We start from the raw sequence: 19,184 nt of genomic DNA on the forward strand, positions 1-19,184 counted from the left end.
AGGTTTCAGCGATCAAATCTTCAGATTTCGGTGCTCGTCCCGCCGGCACCTGCAACAGATTCCTGGGCAGCGGACCACAGTCCGTCCGAAGGGTGGTCTAGAACGCTCACCCTCCTTCCCCACCCACCGTTTCACCTCCAGTTTCCCGGGGGTTAAAACCAGTTCACTCACCCGTCCCCTTCCCGGCAGCCGAAGCCGCTCCCCGGATTTGCTCCATTCGATCTCCGGATTGAGAGAGGCAAGAAAGGGAAAAGTCCCAAGCGGCGTTGTTTTCTTCGTTTATTTGGGAGGATTTATTGAGCACTTACAGATGCGGGGTACTGGGCTGGATAATAGAAATAATAATAATTATGGTATTTTGTGAAGTGCTGACTATGTACCAGGCACTGGGGTGGACACAAGCAAATCAGGTTGGACCCAGTCCCTGTCCCACGTGGGTCACACAGCCTCGATCCCCATCTTACAGATGAGGGAACTGAGGCCCAGAGCAGTGAAGTGACTTGCCTGAGGTAACACGGCAGACAAGTGGCAGAGCCGGAATTAGAACCCACGCTCTTCTGACCCGCAGGGCCCTGCTCTACCCGCTTCGGCCTTGCCGCTGGTTGTGTGAGAAACTCTAGGAGAAGATAAAGACACGGTCCCGTCCCTTGAATAATCTGATAATCTCACAATGGCCTGTCGGCAATATATTGAGGGGAGGGTCAACCAGAAAAGATGGATGGGGCTAAATGCGTCTCTGTCCTAGTGGAGGATCCAACCTCCCTACCTCCTTTCATTCATTCATTCAATTTAATCATATCTATTGAGCGCTTACCGGGTGTAAAACACCGAACTGAGCATTTGGGAGAGGACAATAGAACAATAAATGGACTCATCCCCTGCCCGTAGTGAGTTTACAGTCTAGAGGCGGAGACAGACATTAATATGAATGAATAAATAAATACGTAAAGTACAGGTACGTGTGTAAATTCTGTAATAACTTAATTATATACGTAAATTATGTATGTAAGTGGGGCTGGGAGCTGGGGGTGAATAAAGGCAGCAAGTCGGGGCACCGCAGAAGGGAGTGGGAGAAGAGGAAAGGAGGGCTTAGTCAGGGAAGGCCTCTTGGAGGAGATGGGCCTTCGGTACGGCTTTGAAGAGGGAGAGAGTCACTGTCTGTCGGGGTCGAGGAAGTCACCACCCGCCTTTCTCCACTCACAGTCCCCGGCCTGGGCTGAATTCTCTTCATACGATGGCACCAACTCCAGGATTACAAGATGGGCCATGGTCACTCAGGGTTTTTGCCAGCTAGCCCGCCCCAGGCCCCAGATTTTGCCAGCCCTAAGGAGCGAATTTGGGCTTCTCCTTCAAGCAATCAATCAGTGGCTTTTATTGAGCGCTTACCCTGTGCAGAGCACTGTACTAAGCACTTTAAATCAGAAGGCTATGGGTTCTAATCTCAACCCCGCCACTTGTCTTCTGTGTGACCTTGGGCAAGGCACTTTACTTCTCTATGCCTCAGTTATCTCATCTGTAAAATGGGGATTGAGACCGTGAGTCCCACATGGGACAGGGACTGTGTTGGACTCGATTTGCTTGTACCCACCCCTCCACTTAGTACAGTGCCTAGCTCATAGTAAGCGCTTAACAAATACTAATAATATAATAATGTTGGTATTTGTTAAGCGCTTACTATGTACAGAGCACTGTTCTAAGTGCTGGGGTAGATACAGGGTAATCAGGTTGTCCCACGTGAGGCTCACGGTCTTCGTCCCCATTTTACAGATGAGGGAACTGAGGCCCAGAGAAGTGAAGTGACTCGCCCACAATTACACAGCTGACAAGTGGCAGAGAAGGGATTCGAACCCATGACCTCTGACTCCCAAGCCCGGGCTCTTTCCACTGAGCCACGCTGCTTCTCTATTATTATTATCATTATTACTATTACTATTAGAGTACAAAATGAACAGAGCTGGTAGACCCGTCCCTGGCCCACAGTGAGTTTACAGTCTAGAAGGGGAGACGGACAGTAATATAGATAAAAAAAATTGTGGCTACGCAGAGAAACACTGTAGGGCTGAGGGTGAATAAAGAGAGCAAATCCAAGTGCAAGGACGACGCAGAAGGGAGTGGGAGAAGAGGAAAGGAGCGCTTGGTCAGTTGAGAAGCAGCGTGGCTCAGTGGAAAGAGCACGGGCTTGGGAGCCAGAGGTCATGGGTTCGAATGCCGGCCCTGCCACTCGTCAGCTGTGTGACGGTGGGCGAGTCACTTCACTTCTCTGTGCCTCGGTTACCTCATCTGGGAAATGGGGATGAAGACCCTGAGCCTCACGTGGGACAACCTGATGACCCTGTCTCTACCCCAGCGCTCAGAACAGCGCTCGGCACATAGTAGGCGCTTAACAAATACCAACATTATTATTATTATTATTCTACCAGGCAGCTGGCTCCCGTCACACTGGCTAGGGCTTGGTAGGGGCTTCTCTGCCAGACTGGCTTCTGCCATTAGCCGCTCCTCTCTTTGGGGCTACCACCAGGCTCCTGGTCCAGCCAAGAGCCTATTTACTGCTACGATTCTATGTATCGCCATCGTTCTCGTCTGTCCGTCTCCCCCGATTAGACCGTAAGCCCGTCAAAGGGCAGGGACTGTCTCGATCTGTTGCCGATTTGTACGTTCCAAGCGCTTAGTACAGTGCTCTGCCCATAGTAAGCGCTCAATAAATACTGTCGAATGAATGAATGAATGAATGAATGAAAGAGCTGCGGGACAGAGATCTTCCCTCTGAGGGCTGGTGGTGGCTTCCATCCTCTAAACCCCACACCCCTTCAAAGCCCTACCCCACCTCAACCCCCTCACACCCTTTTTGACCTCGATCTTGAATGAAAAGTCAGCACCTAATACAGTGCACAATAACAGTGCATAGTAAATAATAAATATTATTACTTCTACTATCCTTCCAGACTATAAGCTCGGGATGGGCTGGGAACGTGTCTACCAACTCACTGAAAAGAGCCCGGGCTTGGGAGCCAGAGGTCATGGGTTCGAATCCCGGCTCTGCCACTCGTCGGCTGTGTGACCGTGGGCAAGTCGCTTCTCTGTGCCTCAGTTACCTCATCTGTAAAATGGGGATTAACTGGGAGCCTCAAGTGGGACAACCTGATCACCCTGTATCTCCCCCAGCGCTTAGAGCAGTGCTCTGCACATAGTTAGCGCTTAACAAATACCAACGTTATTATTATTACTCTCCAAAGCACTGAGTACAGTGCTCTGCACCCAGTAAGCACTCAATAAATACCACCGATTGATCGATTTACACTATGATCTCGAGGAGAAGTTATCTCAAGGACAATTCGTTGGATAAAAGGTCCAAGTAAAACATAACTGCATGTTCTCCCAGTATAAATTCATAAAGCCAAATAGACTGTAGAGATAAAATTTTATTGGATAAGGGAAGAGGATAACGTTTTCAGCACTGAATGTTTTCGAAGGCATTCAACTCAGGACTTCTAGAGATTCGGGAGCACGCCCGACCGAGTAAAGTGATTGAGGGAGAGGAAGATTGGGCACTTACAGCTAAAAGCTCTTGAGCCATATCTAGATTTTTTTAAAAAAGAGAGAGAGAGAGAAACAGGAAACGGGCCCTTTGGTTTTAGGGTTTTAACTCTTGGTTTAGCACATAAACATTTGCCGGGTCATACGAAGTTGTTTTCTTCCAGGAAGCGCCCAGTTAACGAAAACAGCGTTCTTTACTGCTTTTGTTATTTAATCTGAGCGAGTGGGCAAGACATTATTTTTAAGGCTGGATGCTTGCCACCTAGTCTAGGAAAGAATTGTCACATCTTTGGAGATGGATTATCGTCTCTGAAGAAAAATGTAGACAGCTGTCAGGCAGGGGTGCTGGAGCAGACCGGAAAGCTGGTGAGAAAGCGATTTTTCCGTCCTCCACGGCACAGCCCAGAGTAAAACTGGCATCGTTCTGTTCTCCTTACTCCATTTCCCGATAGCCTCTCCCGCTGCCCTTTTCCGCAGCAGTTACAAGAAGGGGCTTTAGCATCTAAAAAGAGTGCCAGTTTGGGATGTGTTAAAGAAGGCGGGTGCCAGACATGTAAACCGAAGGTCTGCTGTAAATAATCCTTTTTGTCGCCCATAGCAACAGCGATTTTATATCGACTCTTTTCTCGAATGTTGGCGAGTCGCAAACTGACTGATACTCTTCTGTTATATTGTACTCTCCCAAGTAGAGTGCTCTGCACATAATAAGCGTTCAACAATTAACATTAATTGATTTTCTTTTCCCATCACTCTTCTTCATGAAGTCGTTTTGAGTTTTGATATTCTATATGAAAGAGAAAATATACGTATATATGTGTGTGTATATCTGAGAAGCTGCAGGGTGTAGTGAATAGAGCATGGGCCTGGGAGTCAGAAGGTTGGGGGTTCTAATCCCGCCTCTGCCCCTCGTCTGCTGTGTGACCTTGGGCAAATCACTTCACTTCTCTGGGCCTCAGTTACCTCATCTGTAAAATGGGGATTGAGATTATTAGCCCCACACGGGACAGGGACTGTGTCCAACCTGACTTTCTTGTATTCCCCACCACCCCCCAACGCTCAGTACAGTGCCTGGCACAGTGTAAGCGCTTAACAAATACCACAGTTACAATTATTCTTATATGTGAATATGTATATATGTGTGTATAATATATAGGGTAATATCTAAATTAGATATGATCTCACCAATGTCTTAAAATATGGAACACTAAGTAGTCTACAAATTAATTTCTTCATAGAAAGTAAGCAGAAAACACCCTTTTCCCAATAGGTTCTAACTAATTTCTGACACCTCATTTTTTAAGGTATTTGTTAAGCACTTACTATGTGCCAAACACTGTTCTAAGTGCTTAACCAATGTTTGGCATACAGAACAGTGTTTAGCACATAGTAAGCGCTGGGGTACGCTCAAGTTAATTAGGTAGGACACAGTCCCTGTCGTGCTTGGGACTCAAAATCTCAGTAGGAATGAGAACAGGTATTGAATCCCCATTTTGCTGTTGAGGAAACTGAGAAGTAAAGTGACTTGCCCAAGGTCACACCGCAGACAAGTGGCAGAGTAGGAATTAGAACTCACATCCTTCTGACTCCCAGGCCTGTGCTCTTTCCACTAGGCCATGCGGCTTCTTTGCTCAGTTACATCGAGGTGGTTAGGAGCAAGAATCATAATCCCTTGGACGGTAGCACCATCGTCCTTCTGAGCTCAGAGTGCTTTCCCCGGTCCTTCTATCCTCCCACAGCAGCATCCCTATTCGGGAAGTTGCATGATTTCTTTAAAAGTTGCATAATTTCTCCGACTCGGTGCTCAACGTTCAGCACCTTGTTCAAGACCACCCCAAGTCTGAGCCCTTTGTAGAACTAAACCTCCCACTGCCTAGTTCTCTGCTTCATTCAGTCGGTCAGTCATACTTACTGAGCGCTTACTATGGGCAAAACACCATACTGAATGCTTGGAAGAGCACGATTTGACAATAAACAGACTAAACGAGCTTACGGTCTAGAGGGGGAGACAGATATTAATATAAATATATAATAATAATAATGTTGGTATTTGTTAAGCGCTTGCTTCGTGCAGAGCACTGTTCTAAGCGCTGGGGTAGATAAGTACATTTTAACCAGGGGCACTGTCTCCACCTCTACGTCCACCTCCTTTTTCTTCTTCGTCCTCATCGGTGATACTTACTGAGCAAATACAGGATGCAGAGCAATGTGCAGCGTGCTTGGGATATTTTCAAAGAGTAAGACACTAGTGAAGACGCGAGTGCTGCTCTCTAGAGTTTTATAGTCTAGTGCATGAAACAGATGCTTAAATAGATTCAAGTGTTTACTACAGTGGCCTGCACACAGTAAGTGCTCAATACATGCCACTGATTGGTACATTTTAGCTCGGGAGAGTAAAATAATAATGTTGGTATTTGTTAAGCCCTTGCTATGAGCAGAGCACTGTTCTAAGCGCTGGGGTAGATTCAGGGTAGTCAGGTTGTCCCAGATGAGGCTCACAGTTAATCCCCATTTTACAGATGAGGTCACTGAGGCACAGAGAAGTGAAGTGACTTGCCTACAGTCACACAGCTGACAAGTGGCAGAGCTGGGACTCGAACCCATGACCTCGGATTCCCAAGTCTGGGCTCTTTCCACAGAGCCACGCTGCTTCTAGTATTTAAGATGCCGTCCATTCTCTCATCTGCTCAGTGGAAAGAGCCCGGGCTTGGGAGTCAGAGGTCATGGGTTCTAATCCCGGCTCTGCCACTCGTCAGCTGTGTGACTGTGGGCAGGTCACTTCACTTCTCGGTGCCTCAGTTCCCTCATCTGTAAAATGGGGATTAAGACTGGGAGCCCCACGTGGGACAACCTGATGACCCTGTATCTACCCCAGCGCTTAGAACAGTGCTCTGCACATAGTAAGCGCTTAACAAATACCAACATTATTATTATTATCTGCAAAATTTTAAATTTGCAAGACCCAGCTGGACCTATTGAAGTGTCAGAGCTATAGATGTGCTTGTCCTTGAATTTTCTTGTTTGGTTTTGTTTAGGCAAATGCATATCTAGATAGGCTGAGGGGTTGGGAGATAGAATTTGAATTCAGTCAGTCAGTCAATTGTATTTACTGAGCGCTTACTGCGTGTAGGACAATGTACTGAGCGCTGAGAGGAGTACGATTTAACAACTCACTCACAGACAAAATCATTTCTGGCTCCCAGAGCTGAATTTGAGGTGCACGAAGGATTTGGGCGTGCAATCCCCAAAGGATCCCGATTGTGATTATGATTGAAGAGAATTTAAATTCGATACATAGATTTTTTTTCCCCTCAATTTAATGACAAACTAAACATATGGCATTTACCAGTCAAAACAGGATATTTTTTGTTATTGTGGCAGCCTTTGGCTCCACAGACTGTGTCTGAAAGCCAAATCCTGATCTTTCTCTTTGCGGAATATAGCTTAAGTCAAGATTCTGCCCTTTGAACTTAGCCAGCCAAGTTCATACGGAAGAGTAAAATCCAGTTTGACCTTCCGCCTACTTATTAGCTTTAGTGCCGGCAGTAAAACTCTTGGCCGCTAAAGTACGCAGCAAAAATAGTCAAACACAGTGCGGTTTTTTAAAATCATATTTTTAAAGCTATCATCTCTACAGAGTCTTACAGCGTACACTCTTATAGTTTGCCCTCTTCCTTCCTTCCATCCTCCCAAATAGAGAATAATAATGTCGGTTTTCGTTAAGCGCTTACTATGTGCCGAGCACCGTTCTAAGCGCTGGGTTAGATACAGGGTCATCGGGTTGTCCCACGTGAGGCTCACAGTTAATCCCCATTTTACAGATGAGGTCACTGAGGCCCAGAGAAGTGAAGCGACTCGCCCACAGTCACACAGCTGACAAGTGGCAGAGCCGGGAGTCGAACTCATGACCTCTGACTCCCGAGCCCGTGCTCTTTCCACTGAGCCACGCTGCCTAGCAGCATGGCCTCGTGGGTTGAGCATGGTCCTGGGAGTCAGAAGAAACTGGGTTCTAATCCTCGCTCCACCACTTTGCCGTATGACCTGGGGCAAGTCACTTTTCTACTCTGTGCCTCAGTTTCCTCATCTGCAAAATGCAGTTTGAGACTGGGAACCCTCTGTGGGACAGGGACCGTGTCCAACCCGATTATCTTCTATCTACCCCAGTGCTTAGGGCCTGGCACATAGTAAGCACCTAACAAATACCCCTAGTATTATTATTTTTATTATATCTAAAATAGTTTCAGAAGGAGTATAACTGGGGTGTTTTACAACTAAGCGCCCGCATTTTCTAATCTCAGCTGGGGCCACCCTGCGTCTCAAAATGATCTCCTCCTTTTCCGATATTTGGCTCCTGTTTTGTTGTTCAGTCCCAGAGCAAATTCCTTCAACTTCTGATTCTCCACAACTGGGGCTTTGTATAGGACAAAGCATCCTTCTGCCCCAGGAAACCGCACAACGGAACGTTTTAATTGGCGGAATCCTGCAAGGTCCGTTTTTTGTCCACCGTCAGGTGAGCTGTCGTTTCAGACGCTCTAGAAAGCGAATTTCGGCTTTTGATAATAATAATAATGTTGGTATTTGTTAAGCGCTTACTATGTGCTGAGCACTGTTCTAAGCGCTGGGGTAGACACAGGGGAATCAGGTCATCCCACGTGGGGCTCACAGTCTTCATCACCATTATACAGATGACGGAACTGAGGCACCGAGAAGTGAAGTGACTCGCCCAAAGTCACACAGCTGACAAGTGGCCGAGCTGGGATTCGAACCCATAACCTCTGACTCCAAAGCCCGGGCTCTTTCCACTGAGCCACGCTGCTTCTCAGTACGCTTTTTAGTATAACCCAGTCGTCAGATCTCTGCGGCTCTCCTCGGCATCCAGTGTGTGACTCTCCTGCACGGATGTCCACCATCAGCTTCTCTCCACAACCCATATCTAATCAGCGTGGCTCAGTGGAAAGAGCCCGGGCTTGGGAGTCAGAGGTCATGGGTTCGAATTCCGGCTCTGCCACTTGTCAGCTGACAGTGGGCGAGTGACTTCACTTCTCTGGGCCTCAGTGACCTCATCTGTAAAATGGGAATTAACTGTGAGCCTCACGTGGGACAACCTGATTACTCTGTATCTCCCCCAGCGCTTAGAACAGTGCTCTGCACATAGTAAGCGCTCAATAAATACTTTTGAATGAATGAATGTTCTGTGTACAAGAGGTGCCCCAAAAATGCCACTGGGTATTTGATTGATCTCTCTGAGTTTCCTGGAAAGCTGCCGGTGACTTGAAAGACACAGCCCAGTTAAATAAATCGATATTTTTATGTCCGCTTTCACTTTCCCTTAGTGTAGCTTTACTTTGACTGTAATTGCACTGTGCCAGTTTGTTAACCTAAAGATGTAACCAAGCTAACCATCTTAACTTCTGGTGTAAACCGACGTTTCAAGGCTGAACTGGATGAAAACATGTCCGCCCTTTCTATCCACTCCAATATTCAACTGTTAGTAAAGATCTTGAATTAAGAATTATGTACAACTCAGCTGAAATTTCACAATTGGAGATCCTGGAGATATTCAGAAGGAAATACTGCTATATCCAGATCACTGTATAGACTGACATTAGTTTATCTTCCCCCTTTGAAGTTAATTAGGGGTTTTTTTCCTCAATGAAACTGGTATGAATCACATTAATGGGTTACAGGAAAAATGATTTTTCATGGTCCTGAGAGGTTAAGAGAAGATCACCGTAACCAAAGGTAATTGAACAGTTCTTCCCTCTGTGTTTCTGTAAAGTTGGAGTTCCAGGGATTACAGGTATTTTGCACCTGCAGTGATGCCAAGCTTTCATCTTCTCCAAGAACCTGCTAGAGAATAACGTGGCCTAGCGTATAGAGCGCGGGCCTGAGAGTCAGATGGATCTGTGTTCTAATCCTGGCTTTGCTGAGTGTTTACTGTGGGACTTTGTGCAAGTCATTAATTTCCCTGTCTCATTTACCTCATCGATAAAAGAGGGATTCAGATTCTCCTCTCTCCAATTTAGAGTGTGAGCCCGTCGTGGGGCAGGGACCGTGTCCAACCTGAAAAACCTGTATCTACCCCAGCGCTTAGAACGGTACTTGACACATAGTAAGGGCTTAGCGAATCCATAAAATAAAGAATGAATAAGGCTGTTTCCAAGGAGGGTGGAGGCTCTTTTCCAAAACCTTATAAGAATAATAATCGTGGTATTTGTTAAGCACTTAAACTGTGGCAAGCACTGTACTTCGTGCTGGGATAGGTAGAGCGGCGTGGCTCAGTGGAAGGAGCCCGGGCTTGGGAGTCAGAGGTCATGGGTTCGAATGCCGGCTCTGCCACTTGTCAGCTGTGTGACTGTGGGCGAGTCACTTCACTTCTCTGTGCCTCGGTGACCTCATCTGTCAAATGGGGATTAACTGTGAGCCTCACGTGGGACAACCTCTCTTTATTGCCATCGTTCTCGTCTGTCCGTCTCCCCCGATTAGACCGTAAGCCCGTCAAACGGCAGGGACCGTCTCTATCTGTTGCCGACTTGTTCATTCCAAGCGCTTAGTACAGTGCTCTGCACATAGTAAGCGCTCAATAAATACTATTGAATGAATGAATGAATGACAACCTGATTACCCTGTATCTACCCCAGCGCTTAGAACAGTGCTCTGCACATAGTAAGCACTTAACAAATACCAACATTACTATTATGATTATTAGGAACAATCAGGTTGGAAGCAGTCCCCGTCCCACACGGGGCTCCTGATCAGTAGATGGGGGAAATCAGTAAACGTGGCTTACGTAGCTCTGAAAAAGTAGTTAGATTTTAGGCTTGCCTGTGGGCATTTTTCATTTTTCCTGATGATGGTTCCTTGGTGAAGGGAAAGGTAAAAGGAAATTGAATCAGATCTGGTCTCTGGGCCTGTTAAGGGTCTCACAGTCTAGAAGGGAGGGATAGCAACAAGATAGATGCCCAGGGAAAGAAAGAGAGGAAGGAGTAAACTCAACGAAATCTATCATTCGCAGCCTAGTGGAACAAGCACGGGCCCGGGAGTCTGAGGACTTGGGTTCTAATCCCAGCTCTGCCACTTGTCTACTCTGAGACCTGGAGCAGCAGCGCGGTGTAGTGGATAGAGCACGGGCTTGGGAGTCAGAAGGTCATGGGTTCTAATCCTGTCTCTTCCACGTGTCTGCTATGTGATCTTGGGCAACTCAGTTCACCGTGATTCGGTTCCCTCGTCTGTATAAAAGGGGGATTAATAATAAAAATGTTGGTATTTGTTAAGCGCTTACTATGTGCAGAGCACTGTTCTAAGCGCTGGGGGAGATACAGGGTCATCAGGTCATCCCACGTGAGGCTCACAGTGAATCCCCATTTTACAGATGAGGTAACGGAGGCACAGAGAAGCGAAGTGACTCGCCCACAGTCACACAGCTGACAAGTGGCAGAGCTAGGATTCGAACCCATGACCTCTGACTCCCAAGCCCGGGCTCTTTCCACTGAGCTACGCTGCTCTACCTATGAGCCCCATGTGGGACAGGGACTGGGTTCAACCTGATTACCTTGTATCTACTCCAGTGCTTAGAACAGTGCTTGGCACATAGTAAGTGCTTAACGCGTACCAAAATTATTATTTAACCTCTCTGAGCCTCAGTTTTCTTATCTGTAAAATTTGTACTGTCCATAAACCTTGCATTGCCCCAGTGCTTAGCACAGAGTAAGTGCTTAATAAATGTATTGCCTCCTTAGAGGTGAGCTCCTGGGACTGCGTGTGACTTGATAGACTGTGAGCCCGTCGCTGGGCAGGGATTGTCTCTATCTGTTGCCGAATTGTACTTTCCAAGTGCTTAGTACAGTGCTCCTCACACGGTAAGCGCTCAATAAGTTCGATTGAATGAATGAATTATATCGATATAATATAATGATGACGATGATGGTAATAAGCACTTACTATGTGCCAACCACTGTTCTAAGCACTGGGGTAGATACAGGGTAATCAGGTTGTCCCACGTGGGGCTCACAGTCTTAATCCCCATATTTCAGATGAGGTAACTGAGGCACAGAGAAGTGAAGCGACTTGCCCAAGGCCCCACTACGGGCAAGTGGCGGAGCCGGGATTAGAACCCCCGTTCTCTGACTCCCAAGCCCGGGCTCTTTCAACTAAGCCACACTGCTTCTCTTATACTGATATAATGATATTCAATAGTATTTATTGAGCGCTTACTATGTGCAGAGCACTGTACTAAGCGCTTGGAATGGACAATTCGGCAACAGATGGAGACAATCCCTACCCAATGACGGGCTCACAAATAAACATGGTGCCAAGCACTGTACTAACCACTGGGGTAAATACAAGTTCATGAGATCAGGCACAGTCTGTGCCCGTACTGGGGCTCGCAATCTAAAGGGGAGGGAGAAGGGTTATTGAATCTCCATTTTGCAGATGAAGAAACTGAGGCACAGAAAAGCAAAGTGACTTGCCCAGTGCCACACAGCAGGCAAATGGTGGATCTAGGAGCCCGTTGTTGGGTAGGGATTGTCTCTATCTGTTGCCGAATTATACTTTCCAAGTGCTTAGTACAGTGCTCTGCACACGGTAAGCGCTCAGTAAATACAATTGAATGAACGAATGAATGATTAGTAGAATCCAGGTCCTCTGACTCCCAGGCCCATGCTATTTCCACTAGGCCACACTGCTCTTTAGCAGCTGCTTCTTGTAATTATCCCAGCATTTTTTTAAAATGGTATTTGTTAAGTGCTTACAATGTGCCAAGCACTGTATTAAGCTCTGGGGTGGATGCAAGATAAACAGGTTGGGCATGATCCCTGTCCCACCTGGGGTTCACAGTCTCAATCCCCATTTTACAAATGAGGTAACTGAGGCACAGAGAAATGAAGTGATTCCCCTAAGGTCACACAGCAGACAAGTGGCAGACGAGTGGCGGAGCTGGGATTAGAACCCAGTTCCTTCTGATTCCCAGGCCCCGTCTCTATCGACTAGGCTCTGCTGCTTCCCCGAGCCGTTTGTGCAATGCTTGGCATTAAGTAAGTGCTTACTGTGTGCCAAGCACTGTTCTAAGCGCTGGGGTAGATACAAGGTTATTACGTTGTCCCACGTGGGGCTCACTGTCTTCGTCCCCATTTTACAGATGAGGGAACGGAGGCACCGAGAAGTGAAGTGACTCACCCACAGTCGCACAGCTGACAAGTGGCGGAGTCTGAATTCGAACCCAAGACCTCTGACTCCCAAGCCCGGGCTCTTTCCACTGAGCCATGCTGCTTCTCACCTGCCGTTTCCCTTCCGCCGCCCCCCCACCCCCCGCCAACCTTTGTTTCTTTTAATAAAACTTTGAGAGTTTGGCAGCTGGAAGCTTTTTCAACCTGTTTGTACTTAGGGAATTAGTCGATTGTACTTGTCGATAGGTCGATAAGTGTTTGTACTTAGTCGATTAGGCCGTAAGCCCGTCAAACGGCAGGGACCGTCTCTATCTGTTGCCGACTTGTTCATTCCAAGCGCTTAGTACAGTGCTCTGCACATAGTAAGCGCTCAATAAATACTATTGAATGAAATAAATACTATTGAATGAAAGGGAAGCAGCGTGGCTCACTGGAAAGAGCCCGGGCTTTGGAGTCAGAGTTTATGGGTTCGAACCCCGGCTCTGCCACTTGTCAGCTGTGTGACTTTGGGCGAGTCACTTGACTTTTCGGTGCCTCAGTTACCTCATCTGTAAAATGGGGATTAAGCCTGTGAGCCCTACGTGGGACAAACTGATTCCCCTGTGTCTACCCCAGCGCTTAGAACAGTGCTCGGCACATAGTAAGCGCTTAACAAATACCAACATTAGTATTATTATTATTACTTGGGCTGTATCCCGCGAAGAAAACCGTTTCATAAACTGCAGAAAGCCTGCTGTCGCTCATCATTCATTCATTCAGTAGTATTTATTGAGCACTTACTATGTGCCGAGCACTGTACTAAGCGCTTGGAATGGACAAGTCGGCAAAAGATAGAGACAATCCCTGCCCAATGACAGGTTTACAGTCTAAGCGGGGGAGACGGACAGACAAGAACAGTAGCAATAAATAGAATCAGGAGGATGTACATCTCATTAACAAAATAAATAGGGTAATAAAAATATGTACAAATGAGCAGACGAGCACAGTGCTGAGGGGAGGGGAAGGGGGAGGAGCAGAGGGAAAGGGGGGAAAAGGGAGTATTTGTTAAGCACTTACTCTGTGCAGAGCACTGTTCTAAGCGCTGGGGTAGATACAGAGTAATCAGCTTGTTCCATGTGAGGCTCACCGTCTTAATCCCCATTTTACAGATGAGGGAACTGAGGCCTAGAGAAGTGAAGTGACTTGCCCACAGTCACTCAGCTGCCAAGGGGCAGAGCCGGGATTCGAACCCGTGATCTCTGACTGCCAAGCCCGGGCTCTTGCCACTGAGCCATCAGGGAGAGTGACCCGTGCCACAGGAAAGAATTTCGCCGTGGGAGCATGCGAATGAACTTTTATTATTGGCAAGCAGCGGCTACGGTGGTCTTTGCGTTCAAAATGATCCCTCAGGCTGGGCGTGGTAAAACAAATTCTCTCGGTAGAAAATCCCGAGACAGAGTCAGGGGTCATGGGTTCGAATCCCGCCTCTGCCACTTGTCCGCTGTGTGACTGTGGGCAAGTCACTTCACTGCTCTGGGGCTCAGTTACCTCATCTGGAAAATGGGGATTAAAAATGTGAGCCCCACGGGGGACAGCCTGATTTCCTGTATCTCCCCCAGCGCTTAGAACAGTGCTCGGCACATAGTAAGCGTTTAACGGCTACCGACATTATTATTATTATTACTCGCGGTTGGCCGTGGCTAAATGTAAGGAGCCCAGACAGCTGTGGTAAATTCATTTTCAGACATGTGAGAGAGAGCGAGAAAGAGAGGGAGAAAGAGAGAGATCTCCCCTCCCCTTTCAGCAGCCATTGCTAAAGCTCACAACTTTTTCCACCACCAGCACTTTACTTTCATAAGTGTGGTATTTTGGGCTTTTGGTGTGCAAACCTCTAGACGAAGTGAAGTGCTGGGGTGTATGTGGTGGAAGCGGATTGTTCAGGGTCCCTGTCTCACGTGGGGGCACCCACTCTACGAGGGAGAACTGGTAGAAGCAGCGTGGCTCAGTGGAAAGAGCCCGGGCTTTGGAGTCAGAGGTCATGGGTTCGAATCCCGGCTCTGCTCCTTGTCAGCTGTGTGACTGTGGGCAAGTCACTTCGTTCCCTCATCTGTCAAATGGGGATTAACTGTGAGCCTCACGTGGGACAACCTGATGACCCTGTATCTCCCCCAGCGCTTAGAACAGTGCTCTGCACGTAATAAGCGCTTAACAAATACCAAGATTATTATTATTATTATTATTTTCTCCCTCATTCTTCTCTGGGCCTCAGTTCCCTCATCTGTCAAATGGGAATTAACTGTGAGCCTCACGTGGGACCGCCTGATAACCCTGTATCTACCTCAGTGCTTAGAACAGTGCCCTGCACATAGTGAGCGCTTAACAAATACCAGCATTACTATTTTGCCCTCATTTTACAGATGAGGGAACTGAGGCCCAGAGAAGTGACTTGCCCAAGACCGCACAGCAGGCAAGTGGCAGAGGGAGGATTAGAACCCAGGTCCTCTGACTCACAGAGCTGTGCTCTATCCACTAGGACACATTGTCTGCTTCTCATGCATTTCGTGATGGGAGAGGAAGTAGAGCAAGTCCTGGAGAAAGAAGTAATAATAGAGAAGCAGCGTGGCTCCGTGGAAAGAGCCCGGGCTTGGAAATCAGGGGTCATGGGTTCGAATCCCGGCTCTGCCACTTGTCAGCTGGGTGACTGTGGGCAAGTCACTTGACTTCTCTGGGCCTCAGTTACCTCATCTGGAAAATGGAGATTGATTGTGAGCCTCACGAGGGACAACCTGATGACCCTGTATCTCCCCCAGCGCTTAGAACAGTGCTCTGCACATAGTAAGTGCTTAACAGATAACAATATTATTGTTATTATTATTAATGATAATGATGGTACCTGTTAAGTGTTTACTATGTGCCAAGCACTGTTCTAAGCACTGGGGTAGAAACAAGTTAATCAAGATGGACACAATCCCTGTCCCACATGGGGTTCACACTTGGAAGCCTCATTTTATAGCTGAGGTAACTGAGGCCCAGAGAAGTGAAGTGACTTGCCCAAGGTCACACAGCAGACGTGGCGGAGCCGACATTAGAATCCAGGTCCTTCTGACTCCCAGGCCCGGGCTCTATCCCCAAAGCCATGCTATTTCTCGCTAGACTGTGAGCCCGTTTGGGGGCAGGGATTATCTCTATCTGTTGCCGAATTGTACATTCGAAACGCTTAGTACAGTGCTCTGCACATTGTAAGCGCTCAATAAATACGATTGAATGAATGAATTAATTAATTAATTAATTGATGGACAGAGAAGCAGCGTGGCTTAGTGGAAAGAGCCCGAGCTTGGGAGTCAGAGGTCATGAGTTCGAATCCCAGCTCTGCCACTTGCCAGCTCTGTGACTGTGGGCAAGTCGCTGGGCCTCAGTTACCTCATCTGTAAAATGGGGATGAAGACTGTGAGCCTCACGTGGGACAATCCGATGACCCTGTATCTACCCCAGCGCTTAGAACAGTGCTGCCCTGCACATAGTAAGCACTTAACAAATACCAACATTATTAATTGGTGGCTGGGTGTGAAATCGTGCTCCAGCCCACACACCCCTCTCCTTTAACACCTTTTACACTTACTTTACACTTTAACTCCTTTTACACTTACTCTGCCTCCATTTCTTCTTTCTCACCTCTGACCGCTTCCTCATTCCCTCATTCCCGCCTGGAATTCTTTCCACGGAAGTGAAAGAATTAGAAGAATCTGAGAGGTGGAAGCCTGCTTTCTCATCTTTTCAGTCAGTCAGTCAACCACTGATCTCTACTGAGCATTTATTATGTGTAGAGCACTGTACTAAGCGCTTGGGAGCATCCAATACAGTAGAGCTGAAAGACGACGCTGAACTTTGTACAGATCCGTGCAGGGATAGGTGGCCTGACCCTCCGGAGGGAGATCCGGGGCCTCCTCTGCACAGCTTTTACCTGCGGGTCTTGTCTCCGCAGTGTCCAACAAGCACCACTTTGTGGACAGTAATCTCCTGTACCAATTCCGAATGAACTTCCGGCGGAGAAGGAGGCTGATGGAGCTGCTCAGTGAAAGATCCCCCTCATCCCAGGAAACCCACGACAGCCCCTTTTGCCTGCGGAAACAGAACCAGGACAACAGGAAGCTCACCAGCTTCGTCTCAGGTAACCGACTGTGTCCACCGTCCCGTCACACTGAGTGCTTGGGAGAGTATGCTACGCCCTGCTTTCTAATAATGGTAATAATAATGTTGGTAATAATTTGTTAAGCACTTACTGTGAGTCTGACATGGGGCAATCCAATTACCCTGTATCTCCCCCAGCGCTTAGAACAGTGCTCTGCACATAGTAAGCGCTTAACAAATACCAACATTATTATTATGTGCCAAACACTACTAAGCACTGGGGTGGATGCAAAATCATCCGCTTGGGAGTCAGAGGTCGTGGGTTCTAATCACGGCTCTGCCACTTGTCAGCTGTGTGACTCTGGGCGAGTCACTTATAATAATGATAATAATAATGATGATGGCATTTGTTGAGCGCTTACTAGGTGCCAAACACTGTTCTAAGCGCTGGGAGCGGTACAAGGTTATCAGGTTGTCCCACGGGGGGCTCACAGTCTTAATTCCCATTTTATTCATTCATTCATTCAATAGTATTTATTGAGCGCTTACTATGTGCAGAGCACTGTACTAAGCGCTTGGAATGTACAAATCGGCAACAGATAGACAGTTCCTGCCCTTTGATGGGCTTACGGTCTAATCGGGGGAGACGGGCAGACGAGAACAATGGCGATAAATAGAGTCGAGGGGAAGAACATCTCATAAAAACAATGGCAAATAAATAGAATCAGGGTGATGTACATCTCATTAAACAAAATGAATAGGGTGATGAAGATCTATACGGTTGAGCGGACGAGTACAGTGCTGAGAGGAGGGGACGGGAGAGGGGAGGAGAGGGAAAGGGGGGAGAAGAGGGTTTAGCTGGGGAGAGGTGAAGGGGGGGGTAGAGGGAGCAGAGGGACAAAGGGGGGAGCTCAGTCTGGGAAGGCCTCTTGGAGGAGGTGAGTTTTAAGTAGGGATTCGAAGAGGGGAAGAGAATGAGTTTGGCGGAGGTGAGGAGGGAGGGCGTTCCGGGACCGCGGGAGGACGTGGCCCGGGGGTCGACGGCGGGACGGGCGAAACTGGGGGACGGTGAGGAGGTGGGCGGTGGAGGACCGGAGCGTGCGGGGTGGGCGGTGGAAAGAGAGAAGGGAGGAGAGGGAGGAAGGGGCAAGGGGAGGGAGAGCCTCGAAGCCTAGAGTGAGGAGTTTTTGTTTGGAGCGGAGGTCGTTAGGCAACCCTTGGAGGTGTTTAAGAAGGGGAGTGACAGGCCCAGAGCGTTTCTTCAGGAAGAGGAGCCGGGCAGCAGAGTGAAGAATAGACCGGAGCGGGGCGAGAGAGGAGGAAGGGAGGTCAGAGAGAAGGCTGACACAGTAGCCTAGCTGGGATGATAAGGTAACTGAGGCACAGAGAAGTGAAGTGACTCGCCCAAAGTCACACAGCCGACAAGGGACGGAGCCGGGATTAGAACCCACGACCTCCGACTCCCAAGCCCGGGCTCTTTCCACTGAGGCCCACTGCTTCTCTGGCCCTCAGTTGTCTCATCTGTAAAATGCTCGGCACATAGTAAGCGTGGTCCCACATGGGACTCACAATCTAAGTAGGAGGGAGAACAGGTCTTAATCCCCATTTTATAGATGGGGATACTGAGGCACAGAGCGGTTAACTGATTTCCCCAAGGTTACCCAGCAAGCAGTCGGCAGAGCTGGGTTTAGAGGTCAGGTCCTCTGACTCCCGGGCCCATGCTCTTTCCACTAGATCATGCGATTTCTGATCTGGGTGCAGAACATTGTGCTGAGCACTCGGGAAAAATGCAGTACAGTAGAGTTGGTAGATGCTATCCCTACAGTCTTCAGGTCGGGAGGTTTAATTTTTCCATGCAGCTCATACTATTAATTCATTCGATCATATTTATTGAGTGCTTCCTTTGTGCAGAGCACTGTACTAAGCGCTTGGAAAGTACAATTCGGCAAGATAGAGACACCCCTTCCCAACAACGGGCTTACAGTCTAGAAGGGGGAGACAGACTACCAAAAAACCCCCAAGTAGATAGACATCAAAAGCATCAAAATAGATAAATCCGTCCGTCTCCCCCCGATTAGACCGTAAGCCTGTCAAAGGGCAGGGACTGTCTCTATCTAATAATAATAATGTTGGTATTTGTTAAGCGCTTACTATGTGCCGAGCACTGTTCTAAGCGCTGGGGTAGACATAGGGGAATCAGGTTGTCCCACGTGGGGCTCACAGTCTTAATCCCCATTTTACAGATGAGGGAACTGAGGCACAGAGAAGTTAAGTGACTTGCCCACAGTCACACAGCCGACAAGTGGCAGAGCTGGGATTCGAACTCATGAGCCCTGACTCCAAAGCCCGTGCTCTTTCCACTGAGCTATCTGTAACTAT

The 19,184-nt window shown here is 47.9% G+C and overlaps 1 protein-coding gene across 2 annotated transcripts in view; it reads left to right on the forward strand.

The window, feature by feature from the left end:
* DEPTOR (DEP domain containing MTOR interacting protein) overlaps positions 1-19,184 on the forward strand; it is a 149,822-nt gene that overhangs the window by 87,172 nt on the left and 43,466 nt on the right. For both annotated transcript variants that reach the window (XM_029063527.2, XM_039911842.1), the window contains exon 5: positions 16,660-16,845. In XM_029063527.2, coding sequence (XP_028919360.1) covers positions 16,660-16,845 — 186 coding nt within the window. The remainder of the gene's footprint in view (positions 1-16,659; positions 16,846-19,184) is intronic.

The sequence above is a fragment of the Ornithorhynchus anatinus genome, chromosome 4, assembly GCF_004115215.2.
Source record: "Ornithorhynchus anatinus isolate Pmale09 chromosome 4, mOrnAna1.pri.v4, whole genome shotgun sequence".
NCBI lineage: Eukaryota > Metazoa > Chordata > Mammalia > Monotremata > Ornithorhynchidae > Ornithorhynchus > Ornithorhynchus anatinus.